The sequence below is a fragment of the Phodopus roborovskii genome, unplaced genomic scaffold, assembly GCF_943737965.1.
Source record: "Phodopus roborovskii unplaced genomic scaffold, PHOROB, whole genome shotgun sequence".
NCBI classification, from domain to species: Eukaryota; Metazoa; Chordata; class Mammalia; order Rodentia; family Cricetidae; genus Phodopus; species Phodopus roborovskii.
The window spans coordinates 1,681,072-1,697,834 of record NW_026126482.1 but is presented as its reverse complement, the minus strand read 5'-3'; the positions used below and the strand labels follow the sequence as shown (position 1 = coordinate 1,697,834).

The 16,763-nt window shown below is 46.6% G+C and overlaps 1 protein-coding gene across 1 annotated transcript in view; it reads right to left on the bottom strand.

Annotated features, from left to right (window-relative positions):
* Fancc (FA complementation group C) overlaps positions 1-16,763 on the bottom strand; it is a 91,728-nt gene that overhangs the window by 42,951 nt on the left and 32,014 nt on the right. The window contains exons 4-5 of the mRNA XM_051194141.1: positions 4,668-4,781; positions 3,809-3,873 (exon numbers count right to left, since the gene is read on the bottom strand). Of these exons, the coding sequence (XP_051050098.1) occupies positions 3,809-3,873; positions 4,668-4,781 (179 nt within the window). The remainder of the gene's footprint in view (positions 1-3,808; positions 3,874-4,667; positions 4,782-16,763) is intronic.

Genomic DNA, 16,763 nt, shown 5'->3' with positions numbered 1-16,763 from the left:
AAGATTAGCCAGCACAGTAGCATACACTTGGCATCCCAGCATCAGGGAGTATGAACAAATCCAAGGCCTTCCCCGCTACACAGCGAGTTTGAGGCCAGCCTGGGATACATGAGACCTTGTCAAAATGGAGTCATAAGATGATGAGAGATGAATAATCTCTGAGTCACTATCTGAGCGGATCTAATTTATGAGCAGAAAGATATTATACTCAAATAAATACACTCAAATTCTTAAAGGAAAGCAAAGCTGATTGAAATAGCTAAAAATGATTATAAGAGCAAAAGCAATATGACCTGTAAGGTGAGACTCTTGCTGTATCACTGATGCGGACAACCTTGAGTTCCAGTTGTGCTCACTTTGTGCAGTGGAGGAAGAATGTCTTGTCTTAGGTCATGAGTCGGTGATCTTTTTCTCCCTCTGGTGTCTGTATCCGGTACTGCAGAATCTCTGTACTGAGACAAGCTGGTTCCACTCTTTGTCCTTTGTGCCCGGGGCAGGCAGTGGGAGATCAGCATCTGGGCCTTTCTGCTTCCCACTCTTCCGAAAGCACGCCTGTGCCCTTCCCTTCATGGTGATTTGCTTATAACCCTGCCATTTCCATCCTGGTCCTAGAGATAGACTCAGGTCACCAAGCACAAATGCTCTTACCCCAGGGAGCCATCTCCACAGGGTACACCACACTCTGTAATAACTACTACACTGGTTATCAGTGGGGCAGCATTGGTTCGCACACTCGTGCACAGTGTATGGAATCCACACCTAATACACTGACGTGAGTGTTGCGAGCTTTATATATACATTGGATTATGCAGTGCCGCATGCTGCCTTCTCACCACTTATTTATGCAAAGGTTTTCAATGCCCTCAACAAACTGAACACCTTAAACTAACTTCCCTTTCTTTCCCAGTTTCTGCTCTGCCTTCTGTTCCAACAAATCTACCTATTCTAGGACTTCACGTAAGTGGAATAAAAAGATATTTGCTTCTGTGTTAGACTTGCTTTGCTAAGCATGCTTACATGCTCTACTTATGCTGATACATACATAAAACCTGTTTCTATCTACAACAGACGTATCCTCCATTGATGGGAGATGTCATTCTGTAAATGTTTCTCATGCTGGTTAATGAATAAAGCACTGTTGGCCAATAGGAAAGGAAGATAGGCGGGACTAGGAGACAAGGAGGAAAGAGTAAGTAGTAAGGAGGAGTCAACATGGAGAGTCTGGAGAAAGCAGAATGCCGGCCGGCTCCCCGGTAAGAGAAGACCACATGGAAATACATAGATAGCAGAAATGGGTTAGTACTTAAGACAGAGCTAGCCTATAAGAAACTAGTACCGGGCCAATAGCATTATATCAAATACAGAGTCTATGTGAGTTAATTGGGGCTGGCGCAGCGGCGGGACAAGACCAGCGGCAGGAAGAAAAACCTTACTCCTTACACTCCATGAAATATACATTTTGCTTATTAACAAGGCACCTGTTTTAATTATTTTAGGATAATTTCCTACTTAACTTTAGCCATCAACTTGACACAACTTAAAGTCACCTGATAAGGGAGTCTCAATTAAGGATTACACAAATCAGAGTAGCCTGTGGGGTGTCTTTGAGAGATGTCTTGAATGCTAATTGATGAGGGGCCCAGCCTGTTGTGGGTGGCATCATCCCTACCCTATGCAGGTGGTCCTGGCTGCCTAAGAATATACTCCATGTGCAGGGTCCTAAGAGTGAGCTAACAGTAGTATTCCTTCATAATTTCTGCTCCAAGTTCATGCTTAGGTTCCTGCCTTGACTTCGTCCTCAGCGACTGTGTGTGACCTGGAAGTAAAATAAGCCCTTTTCTCCCGAGTCCTTTTGATCAGTGTTTTATCACAGCAAAGGAAAGGAAAGGAGAGGAGAAATACACACTGCAGTGGATTTTCTGCATCACACCATAATTCTATTTAATTCTTCTTTCTAACACCAATCTGTTCTCCACAGTAGCTGCTCCGTTTTTTACCACCATCAGCAGCACACAGGACTCTAGTCTCTCCTCATCACATTTGGGCCTTCCCTTGTCCTTCTTCTACCGTCACCATGGTGGGGATCAAACAATACTTCACCATAGTCCTGGGTGGCATGCTTCCTAATGGGTGTGGCGCTGAGTGCCTTTTCTTTTGCTCGGTAGCCAGGTGGCTGCTTGTTTTAGCTCTATTTTCCAGAGACGGGGTCTGCACCCTGATCTGTATCTGAGGATGACCTCCCTGACCTTTGGGCCCTCCTGTCCTCAGTTCCCCAGTCCTGGGATCACGACTGTGTGCCAGGCCCTATTTTTCCAGGTGTGTATTTCTCTGGTAGCATGTCTATGTAAGCTGTGTCTTCTGCCTGTTTTGTTTTTCCTTTGCTTTGAACACAGAGCCTGGTGCATATAAGATGTCAGAACCCAGTCTTCTGCCAGTGAGGCAAGTCTCCAGCATCTGCATAGTGCTGGGTATCTGTTGCTGTTGTTTAAGAGTCTCTAGACATCCCAGACCCTGATTCCTTATGGAAGAACTGTTATTCTTTTAGACAAAGTCTCACTATGTAGCCCAGGCTGGCTTCAAGCTTATTAAGAAGTTCCAAGCTGGGGGCTGGGCATGGTAGTGCATGGCTTTTGTCCCAGCAATTGAGCAGGGGCAGAGGCAGAGAGATCTCTGTGAGTTTGAAGCCAACCTGGTCTACACCAGTCAAGTGTTCTACCACTGAGCTACCAAGCTCTCCCAAATTCTTAACTTGAGTAAAGTTCACTTTTCTCCGTTTAGAAAATCTACTATCTCCATCGTCATCACGCGCCAGCATCGCACCTGGAAGGGTGCGCGTGCCACAGGGCGTGTGCCATCGTGCCTGTGCAAGGTCAGAGGACAAGTGTTCTCTCCCCACCTTCCTGGCCTCTGAGGTTGGATTCAGGTCACCAGGCTTAAACAGTAAGCGCTTTCTTTACCCAGTGAGCTGCCGCTCTAGCTCTTCAATGTATCTTTCTTTGTAGTCCATACTTTCCGTGTTTTCTGTCACACCTAGAGGGGGAAATCTAGTGTCGCCAGGATCTTTGACAGAGTTTCCCTCTGACAGTCGTGACATTCACTTGCAATGCACTCAGAAAGGCAGAGGGCAAATGCCAGCTTTGAAAGAGCTCTGGGGCTGGCAAAAGTTTTAATTTTCTTGTGTGTGAGCAAAGTCTCTCAAGTGCCCGGATTCTTCTGTTAATGATTTGTTAAAAATGCAGTACTTAGCAATGAAAACAGTTCAGCTTTGCGCAGAGTGAAGAAACATCTGTGATGTGATTAACTGCCTTTTAATTTCTCTGAATCTGTCCGATTTGTTTAGTCTAGATTCTAGAATATTGAGTTCCTTAAGGTGGGTCACATATGCACACATCAAAATACCTGTTGCCTTGTAAATACCCCAATCTTGTGTACGGTGAGTACCTCAACACACATGGGGAAGCGGGGTAAGCAGATGAGCACGAGAGTGCCCACGTGCGCCCACGTGCGCCCACGCCTCGTCCTGCAGAGAGCCTCGGGCTCGTTTCCCTTTGTGCTCCTTCCTGTACAGCCAGGGCTTGTCCTGGTGCACACACCAAAGGCATTTCGTACTTAACTTCCCCGTGACTGCTGGGCGAGCAGTGAGTTTAAAAAGAATACCTAAAAGAACTTCCCACTAATACACTCTCTCCACACAAGACTCTAGGTGCACCGTGAATATGCATGTCTGATAGTCAGTGACCCTTTCCCTGAAGTAACCAAGCAACACCTTCTGAAACCCAAGCAGAGGGATATTCGGCTTAACACCTACCGGCTTTGAGTGTTCGATCCATTAAGATGACTCTCTCTAAGCTCAGACACTAATGACAAAACCATCTGTAAAACAAAATGAGACGCAGGTCAGCTCACTCTGCGGCACAGTTACCTCAGCTCCGGCTCTGCTGCTTCGAGTGACAGACACATCCCTTACCACTCCCTCCCCACCCTCCCTGGCAGAGTGAGAGGAAGGCAACATCTCCTCACACTGACTGCCACGTGGTCTCTGCACTTAACATCTGCGATTCTACAGAAGCAACGGTCACAGATCGGTCATCAGCGTCCTAGATTAACACCAAACCCACAAAAAATCAAAACATACTGGAGTTTACTTATTTTCTTCCTCCTTTAGTTCCTTTTTTAAAATGTGCTTTTCAGCATAAGGCTTCCAAAACATAAAAACAGGTAGTCACAGCCAAAGTTCTCGCTTTCAGAAGAGCATAGTGCGTGTGTGGGTGCACACTCCACGGCACTCGACGGAAGCCAGAGGACATCTCTTCCACCTTGATCAGTGTGGGAACTGACTGAGGACCAAACTCAGGGCACATGTTTTCGTGGCACCTGGGCCATCCTGTCAGCCCTTCAGTTAATGTTCTGCTTTGTTTCATCATAAAATCCCATCAGGCTATTTTAGATGTGGTATCTGCTTAGAGGTCCGCCCTATGGTCACCCAAGTGTTCTTAAAGAGATGTGAGAATCCAATGGCCCCTCACATCTCCTTCCACGGTCGGTCACAGGTCTACCCCAGGTAAGGAATGAGCAAAAGTTCTATGATTCCCTGGAAGAGGAAGACGTCCAGTTTAACCTCCACATAGGTGTTGAGGATTTCAATACGAATTAAGTAAGATACTCACATTTTTAAGCAAACTAGGATAGTAATCAACAGGCTCATATCCGAGACTTTCAGCAAAAAGACCAACTTCTTTCATGTTGAATCTGAATGTGCAAAGTATATGAGATAACAATCCCTAAAAAACAAAAGGAGAAACAGTCAACTTCTCCCAAGTGGACGGAGGTGCTTGCGATGAGTAAATCCTGAAGTGACACGGTTCCTATAAAAACCAATCATTCCCACGTTGGTCAATGGAATCAAATCGAGGACCCAGACATGAATCCACATACAAGAGAATAAGAAAGCATATTCAACAAATGTTGATGGATGTTGGCATGCAGAAGGAAGCAAATAGATCAATATCTACACCCTGCACAAAACTCAAGTCCAAGGGGATCAAAGGCCTCAGCATGAAACCAGATACACTGACTTGAACCTGATCGAAGAGAAAGTAGGAAATAGCCCTGAACACAATAGCACAGGAGACAGCCTCTAGAAACGAAACATCAATAGCACAGACACTCTGACAATTAGCAAAGGATGCCTCATGGAACTGGAGAGCTTCTGTAAGGCAAAGGACACGGTCAATAGGACACTCACACACTTTGCTACAAGCAGACCTACTAAAATGCCTATCAAATACTTTGTTGTGCCTGCATAAGCTGAAGGAAATGAAATCTAACACTAGGGGTCATGATCAAAAAGGCTCATTTTATTGTTGTGCTGTGAGCAATGTCTGACGACAGGGATGAGACAGGATAAAGTGCGTATATGAATAAAGATGGGCAGAAATGACAGCGAGACAGAAGTCCTGTGTTAACTCCCACGGTGGGCACAGACCCCATGGCGTACATGCTGGATGCCTGCATCTTTACAGCATCTATCAGGATGCCTGTTTCCATTTCATCATGAAATAGTTCACATCTTCAAAAATGATTAAGGTCACAAGATACACTTCAACAACCATAAGATTTAGTGCCCAGGACTTCCGCTTAGACAACTTTATAGAGAGAGCTGCTTCAGTAACTCAGTAGCAGGAAGCTACTTCAATCTCTTAAACCACATCAAACACCAGAGACTTGGCCATTCTGTTGACAGCAATGAACACACCAGAGGAGAAACAGAGCTCAGATGGTAAGAGGGGCTTTCGGAGAATGTACTGCACAGGCTCCTTACTACAAGGAGCAGTGAATACTTGGAGTCACTTGTATGTTATTGCTGCTTTCCTTTCTGTTCAAACTTGTGCTAAGAGGGGAAGATAGACCAGTTAACCCCACATCCCTAGGAGGGATCTCTCTGAGTTCTTTCCAACAGCTAAGTGTGGTGTTGTGAAAACGAGCCATTGCTGTGGAAGCCACGGGGAGCAGCAGGCCCTACTGTGTGTGTCGTCTTCCCTCAGAGCTGCTCACACCACACAGAAGGACTCCAGGAACTCGGCGGGAAGGCAAGGACACCGAGGCTAGTCCCCCACCCATGTACCAGGGAAGCACCATAGGCAGGAAAGGCCTGCCTAGGTCAAAGCCATACGGAGGGGTCCCAGGTGTGGCCCAGGCTGGGGAGGCTTGGTCTGGACATCAGCAGCTCTGGGTTTAGTATGATAAAGCCAGGATGAGGAAGGACAGCACTGGAGATCTTGTCCTCCAAAACCAACACTGAAAGCACTTTATTCAGGAGCAGCCATGGCCGCTTCACAGACCAGCACTCCCAATCTTCATACCATGCAAACACTCTCTGGAACCTTCCTTACAGGTAAGGATACCAAGACACAGCTTAAGTGCTGCCAAGGCTGGTGCCCACCCACATGGCCAATCTCTTAAGGAGGAACTCTCCACAAAATCGATGGATGTGAATCAGATCAGTATGGGTAGGCCCTTAGAGCTCCCAGTAACTCTACTATGAAGTCCAAATGTCTCCCCAGGGTCAAGCAGTCTGGCCCCACCTCTCTGAAAGGAGAGAGCAAGCCTTCAGGTATAAGCAAGAGCCTTATTAGAAGACAGACAACAGACAGACGGGAGGGAGGAAGATCAGTCACAGATAGTATGAGATTCAGGGCTGGAGAGGCGGGCCCTTGAGTTCTAAAGGAAGAAGGGAGCTGCTTGCTCACATGGGTTTGAGGGGTCAGGGGTTTGAGGGGTTGTACACATGAGTTAGTGTAGATGTAGCATTGAACCCTGGTTATCAAACCTGCATGGCAAATGCATTTACCCACTGAGCCATGTCATATCTCTATTACATCTTTTAATAATAAAAATATTTGCAAAACAAAATTGCATGACTTAACTTCTGTTTTGTCTATGATTCCCTGATATGAACCGCTACAGAGGAGCCCAGAGGTCCAGCCTCAGATAAAACAATCATTAGACACAAAAGTGGCAAGCTGAGTCCTCCCCTGGGCTGACAGGCTCTAAGAAAAAGCTTTAGAGTTGAAATCTCTTGTTAAAAGTAGATTCCATGGGCCGGGGAGAGAGATCAGGGGTTAAAAGCACTGGCTACTCTTCAAAAGGGTCCAGGTTCAATTCCCAGAACCCACATAGTGTCTTACAACTGTCTGTAACTCCAGTCCAAGGAGCTTCAATGGCCCCTTCTGGAGGCTCCAGACAAACATGTGGTGCCTAGACCTAAAATCCTCAATATATAAAATAAATATTAAAACTTAAACTTCAAAATTAATTAAGCTGTGTCAAGGATGTAGCTCAGTGGCAGAGTGCAGACTAGAGAACCTGTCAGTTCTCAATACCAAAACAACCAGCAAAATAAAAATCATTTCTTACTCATAGGGATATCTGTTTTACTGCCACCTAGTGGCAAGATCTTTAAACACAGAACCATGAAAGGCAAGGAAGGCACTGGCTGCCTGCTCTAACAGGAGGAGCAAGCTCTTTCAAAGCCACGTTGATCCTGGAAGCTCGCTGACTCTACCCTCCTGGGTCACTAACATGAGAGACTAGCCAGGGACTAACCAGGAACACAAACTACTGTCTGCAAACAGAACATGCAGAATCGGCCGTGTGCTGGCGATAAATCGATGCAAATACTGCAGTTCTGCTCTTTCTAAAGCCCCTCAGAGGTCAAAGTGCAGAAACCAACATGGCTACAGCACTTGAAATACCGGAGCACATACACACCTGCCACAGTGTGCATGCAGAGCTGAGGGCAGTTTTCCAGAGTCTTCTCTCTGGTAGATATGTGGGTTCCCAGTTCAGTGGCAAGAGCCTTTACCTGATGACACACCTCACTAGCCCACACCCAATGACTTCTCAAAAGACATTTTTGTGTGTGTGAGTGGATGCCTGCCTGTATGCATGCATGTATGTATGTATGTATGTATGTATGTATGTGCACAATGTGCATGAAGTGTCCTTGGGCGCCAGAAGAGGGCATGAAACCCTTTGGGGTTGGAGTTATACAGAGGGTTGTGAGCTGCCACGTGGGTGCTGATAACTTAAACTGGGTCCTCTGCAAACACTCTTTACCACCGAGCTGCCTCTCCAGCCCCATACAAAAGGATTGTAAGCTCCTTGTTGATTCATGAACTTATTTTAAGAATGAAAGTTTTCTTGCTACTTGAGGATCACTGGAAATGTCTGCTCTAAGAAGACACGCCTCTCACGTGTGTGCCCTTGCTCTCACGTGGTGTTCTGTCGTCCCCCCTCCCCCCTTGCTGATGTCTGGGCAGCATGTTTATTCTCTGGGCAGATTACGAGGCTAGGACATGTATGGTCAAGGTAGAAAGAGGTGTACGTGGAGATTTCCTGTCCTGGCTGTCTGCTCCCAAATAACCAACACAGAGGCTTAATATTACTTATAAATGCTCAGCCGACAGCTCAGGCTTGTTACTAGCTAACGCTTACACTTAACCCATATTTTTTATCTATCCTTTGCCACCTGGCTCATAGCTTGTTTCCTCACTTTAACCATGCCCTGCTTCCTCGGTGGCTGGCTCCGAGGCCTCCTCCGACTCCGCCCTGCTTCCTCCCATCATCCTCAGGTTGACCCTCCCACCTGACTTTATCCTGTTCAGCTACTGGCCAGTCAGCTCGTTTATTAAACCAGTCATAGTGACACATATTCACACAGCGCACAGACACATAATTGAGTGCAGGGCTCACTCAAACAAAGGACTGGTAGATCCAAACTGTGGTCCATATTCCTGAACCAAGACAAAGCACATATTTCATACTTCCTTAAAACAATTTCTTTGTCTAATCATTAAAATCTTCTAGAATACCTACCCCTGCAGTCTCCATTGCTCATGTCTCTTTATTCGTGTTTTTAAATCTGTTTGAAAACTAGAATCTTTCATTCATTCAACAAATACACTGAGGGCAGTATATGTTCTACTGAAACTGGTAGGCTAACACCCCATAGACTGATGGGCAGCAGAGACAGGAAGAGTAAGTGCTGTAAAGGTGCAATGTCTGTCAATCTCTCTGCAAACAGAAGGAAAAATGACTCCAGCCTAGTTTTCTGAGCACTTGAGAGTGATGACACCTGAGCCTGAACAGCGCAAGGGAAACGTGAGAAGGGAAACGTGAGTGACCAGGAGAAAGCCAGCGCTGAACACACGGTCCTGGCCCAGCACTGTGGCTGCGGCTCTTACCTAAGTCCAAGCACGGGCCCACCCTCCCCACCCTCTTCACCCCCTCCACCCCACCCTCCTCACCCTCTCCACCCAGCCAAACTCAACTTTCTAACCTATTCATCTGGCCCTAGCATCTGTTTCTCCCAAGGAATCCAACATTACTCCTGCCTGTCTCCACTGTCAAAAATTACCCTTGTCACTCAAAACCTGCTTTTTCTGTGATATTTCTGTTCCAATTTCAACTGGATACAAGATCCTTCTCCTGGAACTTCCATGGGATCCTATGTGCACTTCTGTCTAGAGGCCTCCAATGCTGTTTGATGGTGCTGCTGGTCTTTTGTTTGTTTCTCAAGACAGAGTTTCTCTGTGTAGCCCTGGTCGTCCTGGAACTCACTCTGGACCAGGATGGCCTTGAATTTAGAGATCCTCCTGCTTCTGCCTCTTGAGTGCTGGGATTAAAGACATGCACCACCACCACCACCCAGCTTGCAATCCTGTTTTAAACACATGCTCCAGTCTACTTAGTACCCACAGGCCCAGGAAAGAAGGGGCTGTCTTCCCATCCTTTACCTTCCCTTGAGCAACTGCAAGCTCTACTCACACACATAGTGAGCACTTGATGAGTCGGATTCAACAAGAAGCAAGACTCTTTTACAAGCTTCCTTTGTGTTTCGATTTGTTTTGTTTTCCAGAAGAACAAGAGAAAGTCTGTGTTGTGGAATATCTGTACACTGTGTGAAGATGTACTGCTGTGACTGGTGTACTAAAAAGCTAAACATGCAATAGTTAGGCAGGGAGTAGGTATAGGTGGGACTTCCAGGCAGAGAGAGAGAAAGAAAAGGGAGAAGGAATCTAGACAGGCAGGAGACCCTGAAAAGGCTGGACATGCAGTACAGAGGAGAGGTAACCAAGCCACACGGCAGAACATAGATTAATAAAAACCAGGTTAATTTGTTAAGAGAGCTAATGGCCAAGCTTTCATATTAATAATGTCTATGGGTCCATTATTTGCGGGCTGGCAGGATAAAGATAGCTGGACAAAAAAGATTGCTACGATTCTGTTTTTCACAACTTGCTTTCATTTCAAGTCATAAAATACTCACAAAGCTAAAAACCCTGACACTGATATGTACTTTTACTTCCACCAATAACATGACGTTTTACGGTCCATGGTAGGTGGGTACCTTCCAGAGACTGAGGATACCAGAAGGGACAGGACAAACAGCAGCAAGCAGCATCGCTGAAGAAAGAGTCTTGGACATTTCAAAGCAATCTCAGTTGAATTATGAAGCTGATCTTCATATTTTGAAACTAACTTTCATAGGCTCATGCAATTGATTTATTTTGCCTTCCCCAATGGACCCTTAAGGTACATTAAAATGTGTTTGACCTCCCCTTTCCCGAGCCCTTCTAGATGTTAGTCTAGAGCAGGTCACAGAGGTAAAGCTACCTGAATGCTGGGAAGATGAAATGCCTACCAGCTATTTCCTCTTTAATGTTCTCATGGCTTTTGCTTAATTGTCTAAAAAGCATACATGGCATTATACCAGAACTCTTATTTAGCTATCACTGACATTCCTAAGTTAAATCACCTGCAAGTGATTTCTAGTTTTCAATGCTGGCTGGGTATCAGGCTGAAAATTGGGCCTCTGTTCTTGACAACTGTCTTTAATTACCACATGCCCCCATTTACATAGATGATAAAAACACAAGACCAACATGTGAATTCACTCCACCTCCAGAGTAAACCGCAGCAGCACACAACAACACCGCAGAGCTCAGCAAGAAAGTGTGGCGCAACTTTTAAAAATGGATGTCAGGACTAGAGAGATGGCTCAGCAGTTCAGAGCACTGACTGCTCTTCCATAGGCCAAGGTTCGGTTCCTACACCTAGATGGTGACTCAAAGTCCTCTATTATGCCAGTTCCAGGGGATCCGATGCCATCTTCTGGCCTGAGGGCATCAGGCACACAAGTAGCAGGCAGACACAGAGTCAAACAAAATACTCAAGATTAAAATACATCTCTAAAATATATCAAAACGTGTGTCAGAGGTTTGTATAAATGGGGACACATAAAAGGTTTTGGCAAAAAGAACTCAGTATCACCAAGATGTATACTGTCTAGGTATGAACTGCAGTTATCAATGACAGCCCTACGTAGAGGTGTCAGTGGAACATCACAAACTTTCCTAAAACTACACACGCACGCACGCACGCACGCACAAAAGCCCTACCTCAAAAAATAAAAATGTTAAAAGACATTTTAACAGACAATGAGCACATCTGATACCAGAATAACTTATGATCCAAACCAGCCTCATCGACAAAGGCTATTTCAGGAGGCTGCCACACCTTCAGCAGGTGTGGCCTAGAAGGCAGGAGTAGGTAACTCAGGGCAGGCCTTTGAAGCAAGAGTCCAGCCGCACCTCCGGTCCTCCACACCCCTCTGGTGCTCTGAACTGAACTGACCACGCCTTTACCTCAGTGGTAACTGAGACCGTCAGCCAGGATAAATTCTCCCTCTTCGTGTTATTTCCACACAGCACTGTGATCACAATGTCAAAGTTACTACTACTATGTACTTCCAGGACAATCTTCCTGAAAATTTGCACGCTTAAGTTAATTTTAAAGCATTTTAAAGAAAACAACCTCATTCTTTTCACTGCAAATATTTATGATGACATCATCCTTCACAAAGTAGCCTTTTTAACATAGAGTCGGGGTACACTTGCTGCAGTCTGAGTACATTCGCCTAAACAATGCCTCCACAGTAAAACAAGAATTAGTGTCCGGTCTCTACCTGGAGTGCAAGGGAGTTTAGTAACAGCTGAGCACAGCAATAGGACAAATCTGAAATGAGTTTCTTTTATTTCAAGCCAGGATTTAAGCCATGAAATGATTCCTAATAGAAGCCACAGTGACCTCCATCCTAAATGGAAGATTCTTAGTGAGTAACAGGGACCACAGAAACCATGAGCTAAGACTTGCTCTACCTTGCCACATGGTTGATGTGGTAGTCTGAAAGAAAGTGGACCCCAAAGGGAGTGTCGCCATTGGGAGGTGTGGTCTTGTTGGAAGAAACATTCTACTGTGGGAGCAGGCTTTGCGGGTCTCATACATGCTCAAGCACACCCAATGTCTCAGTTCACTTCCTATTGCCTGCCAAGTCAAGATGTTTAGGACATTCTGCTACTTCTCTAGCACCGAGTCTGCTGCCGTACACCCAGCCACCATGCTCCCTGACATGATGATATAGCTTAAACCTCTGAAACTATAAGCTGCCACCTCAATTAAATGTTTTCATTTATAAGTTGGCATGGTCATGGTGTCTCTTCACAGCAATAGAAAACCTAAGACAGTCGGCAAGCAAGACTTAGAAGAAATCACCAAGAACCACACCTCTCTCCTACATCAAGGCACACAGAGATGTCTAGAAAATAATTCAACCCCGAGAGCAGGGAATGCAACTGGGTTTCCTTAGAAACTGAAGTCTTAACTTTCAAGAACATAAACTTTTTCTACTCCGCACGCCTTTAAGTGAAAATGTGTGTGACACCCCTTATGGGGATTGCAGAAGTACCATGAGGTCTAAACGAACCTAACTCCCAATTCTCAGTACAATCACTACTTGGAGCCTGATAATTCTTGATGGTTGAGGCAGCCCTGCATTCTCTTTCCCTCTAATTGCTGGTACAGTTCAACTCCTCCAGGTTATAACAATGGAAAATACCTGCAGGCATCCTCTACAGGGCAGCTCCCATTTAAATATAACTTTGATCTATTTTAAAAAGTAAGAAATGATCTTGCACTATAGCTGCAGCCACTCTTCCTCCCTTCCCACCCTTCCTCTCCACTTCCTCCCTCACACCCTCTCCACTTCCTCCCTCACACCCTCTCCACTTCCTCCCTCACACCCTTCCTCTCCACTTCCTCCCTCACACCCTCTCCACTTCCTCCCTCACACCCTTCCTCTCCACTTCCTCCCTCACACCCTCTCCACTTCCTCCCTCACACCCTCTCCACTTCCTCCCTCACACCCTTCCTCTCCACTTCCTCCCTCACACCCTCTCCACTTCCTCCCTTCCCACCCTTCCTCTCCACTTCCTCCCTCACACCCTCTCCACTTCCTCCCTCACACCCTTCCTCTCCACTTCCGCCTCCCTCCCCACCCTTCCTCTCCACTTCCTCCCTCACACCCTTCCTCTCCACTTCCTCCCTCACACCCTTCCTCTTCACTTCCTCCTTCCTTCCCACCCTTCCTCTCCACTTCCTCCCTCACACCCTTCCTCTCCACTTCCTCCCTCACACCCTTCCTCTTCACTTCCTCCTTCCTTCCCACCCTTCCTCTTCACTTCCTCCCTCACACCCTTCCTCTCCACTTCCTCCCTCACACCCTCTTCACTTCCTCCCTCCACACCCTTCCTCTCCACTTCCTCCCTCCACACCCTTCCTCTTCACTTCCTCCCTCCACACCCTTCCTCTTCACTTCCTCCCTCACACTCTTCCTCTTCACTTCCTCTCCTCCTTCCCACCCTCCCCCTCATGTGTGCATGTGTGTGCGCGTGCATGTGCGTGTGCGTGTGTGTTGCTGAGAATGGGACCTAAGGCCTCACACACAGTAAATAAGCTCTCTACCACAGACCCGTGAACTAGCTTTTCCAGAAGGACAGCCAATAGTCCTGCAATGCCCCAGCACGGTAAGTGTGAGGGTCACCACCCTAGAACTTGACCACAACCCAAGCTCTACTTGGAGGAAGAGCCTACAGGAGACAGCAGAGAGAGACATTCCGGTCATCCTATGGCTCCCTTGCTCCTGCTACAGCCACCCCTTCATCTGGTCCAAAACCCCAGCAAGGGTCAGAAGAGCCTTTGGCAACTATGTGCAGAGGGATTTACTGATGATTTGAGTTAGGATGCTTCCAGATGGAAGAGCGAGGACTTAGACAGCTCAGTCACTCAGCCGAGGAAATCATTTACTGTCTCCAAGCTACAGTTTTTTTCTCTTGGAAATAGGGAAAATAATAGCTTGCCTAACATGAATGAGGTCCTGGGTTGGATTCCCAGCACTGCATAAAACTAGGTGGAGTGATGCATGCCTATAATCACAGTAGGATTACAGTAGGATTCAAGGTCATTGTAGTCTACAAAGTAAGTTCAAGTCCCTGGGACACACGAGACTTTTCCTCCATATAAACAGACAAAATGAGCCAGGCAGTGGTGGCGCATGCCTTTAAGCCCAGCACGGGGAAGACAGAGGAAAGAGATCTCTGTGAGTTCAAGGCCAGCTTGATCTACAGAACAAGTGTCAGGACAGCCAGAGCTACACAGAGAAACCGTGTCCGGAAAAACAAAACAATAAGAAAGCAATCATAGTGGCATCATGTGTTCCTATAAATTTTTAAGCTGTAAAACAAACAAGAAGTTACTAATGACTCATTATGTGGTTCAGCGGCAAATGCGTTCTTGACTTCAGCGTGGACTTTTCTTTTGGTAGTGCATCATTCAACTCTCCAACGTGCCCACTTAGAGGGCGGGACCAACTTTTCCAGTCACTTTTTGCAGTTTGGCATCCCTGGCCAAAAGTAAAGATTACAGATTTCTGTGACTTTTCCTTCAATATCTTGACTTCAGCCCGCACACCCCACCTTTAAGATGTATATGTCCCATTGAGCGCAAATGAAATAAACCCAGAGTAAAGACCTAGCTGCCCTGGTATTTCAAGGCCTTTTTTCTTGTGAGGCAAACACTCAGCAATCTGCAGACTTGCACTGGGGAGGACAGAGAACAAGGCAGAGGCTGCCTCTCCACAGCCACTTTACACAGCCCGCCCAAAGCAGGTACGGACAGAACATAACTCCAAACATAACAAGGTTTACAGCTTCTACTTTTGCTTACAGAACTTCTTGCCTATTCACTCAGCTCCAGGAGGGGATTGGAATCGGTATTTCAAAAGCCGTAATCAAAAGGCACAAGCTTGGATGCAAGAGTACAAACAGATGAAACCACAGAATTAAAACCTGTTCAGAATAATACACACAGAAAGACAGACCTAGAAGCCTGCATTTTACTAAGGAAATGTACCATGAGCAGATCACACGCCTGGGGAACCCATGACAAAGCATAGACTCTCACCTCTTTGCAAACACCCACAGCATCCAACTTCCCTCCTTTTCCTCCATGTGGCACTGGTCCTGGGACTCCCAACCCTCTACGTCCACTCTCTGTCCTTCCCTCCCCAAGGCCCACACAGCTGGCACTATCAGACTGTTTCACTGTCTCAGAGAAGGTGTAGTGAAACCACTGAACTAGACTGCTCCATGGGTGGAAACAGTCTATGTGGGACTCAAATTACCAGGAAAGAGGGGGAAATAAGGAGGGCGGATCACAGTGGGCAAGGGGAAAAGCCTTGCTGGTTTTATGGGGACAGGTATCAATCGACAGGAGGAGAGATGTGGGCCAGAACAGCCTGAAAGCTAGCAGAGGGGATTTGACCTGTTGCAGGCTGTTTGAGTTAATCTGAAAATAGATTCACTCTGCCCAAGGTGGCCGACTACTCAGAGTGCCTAAGGGAAGGCAATGCTTTTCCTGACAAACAGAAACCCATTTGGCACGATTTCTGAAGATTGCCAAGTTTGTTTACCTGAATGCACTCCTTCTGCTCACCTGGTCAGAATCCGGCTTGAGCTAAGCCCAAGCTGTCATTCAGGACATTGTCATCAGCACTGTTATTTTGGGGGATCACTTTGGCCCTAACACACACAGAACAGACCCCACCATGCAGACTTTGATTTCCAACCAAAATGTTCAGGGGCTTTGCACGGCCTGGCCATCCTCAAGTGATTCCTTGCTCGGTTTGCTTGACTGCCGCCAGGGCAATAATCTACTCTCCCTCCTTTGTCACACCATCACCACCACATGAAACTCCATGTGGAGAACCTTAACTAAGAAAGTACATTTTCCCATCACTACCCTTACCAAGATCTTCCTGCCGAGGACCCCACTGTCTCCTGGGCTGTTACGAGGCTATTTCTGTCCAGTTACACAGACAACCGCTGGCTTCAAAGGGGCATATGATGATGGCAAGCATCTCCCTCTTGACTCCTGCCCATTTCTGTGATCTCCACTGTGCCTACCTTCCTCGGAGATTTGCTAAACTCCCCTCCCCTCCCGTTTTCCCACCTGACTGCATAGTCTGACTCCATCTGTCCCAGAACTCCAGCTGAAAACAGCTGGACCCGTGCCTGCCAACAGACCTCACACAGTGTGTCTGAAAACCCTCCTCTCTACCTGGGCTCTGTCTGCCTGCGTTTCCTTTGTCCTGTCTCACTCACTTGCTCAGCCTCCTCCTCAGCCTGGCTCTTACACAAGGGAGCTCAAGCTCAGTGATCTGAGAGGACTCAGCTCATTCTGTGTCTGAAGACGCTGTTCTAATATCAAGAGCTTTTGTCATCAAATCTGAGTCCAGTCTCAAGTTTGAATACAGAAGCTGTCACATCCACAGATCACCTTCCTTTCCTTCCTCCCTTCCTTCTTTC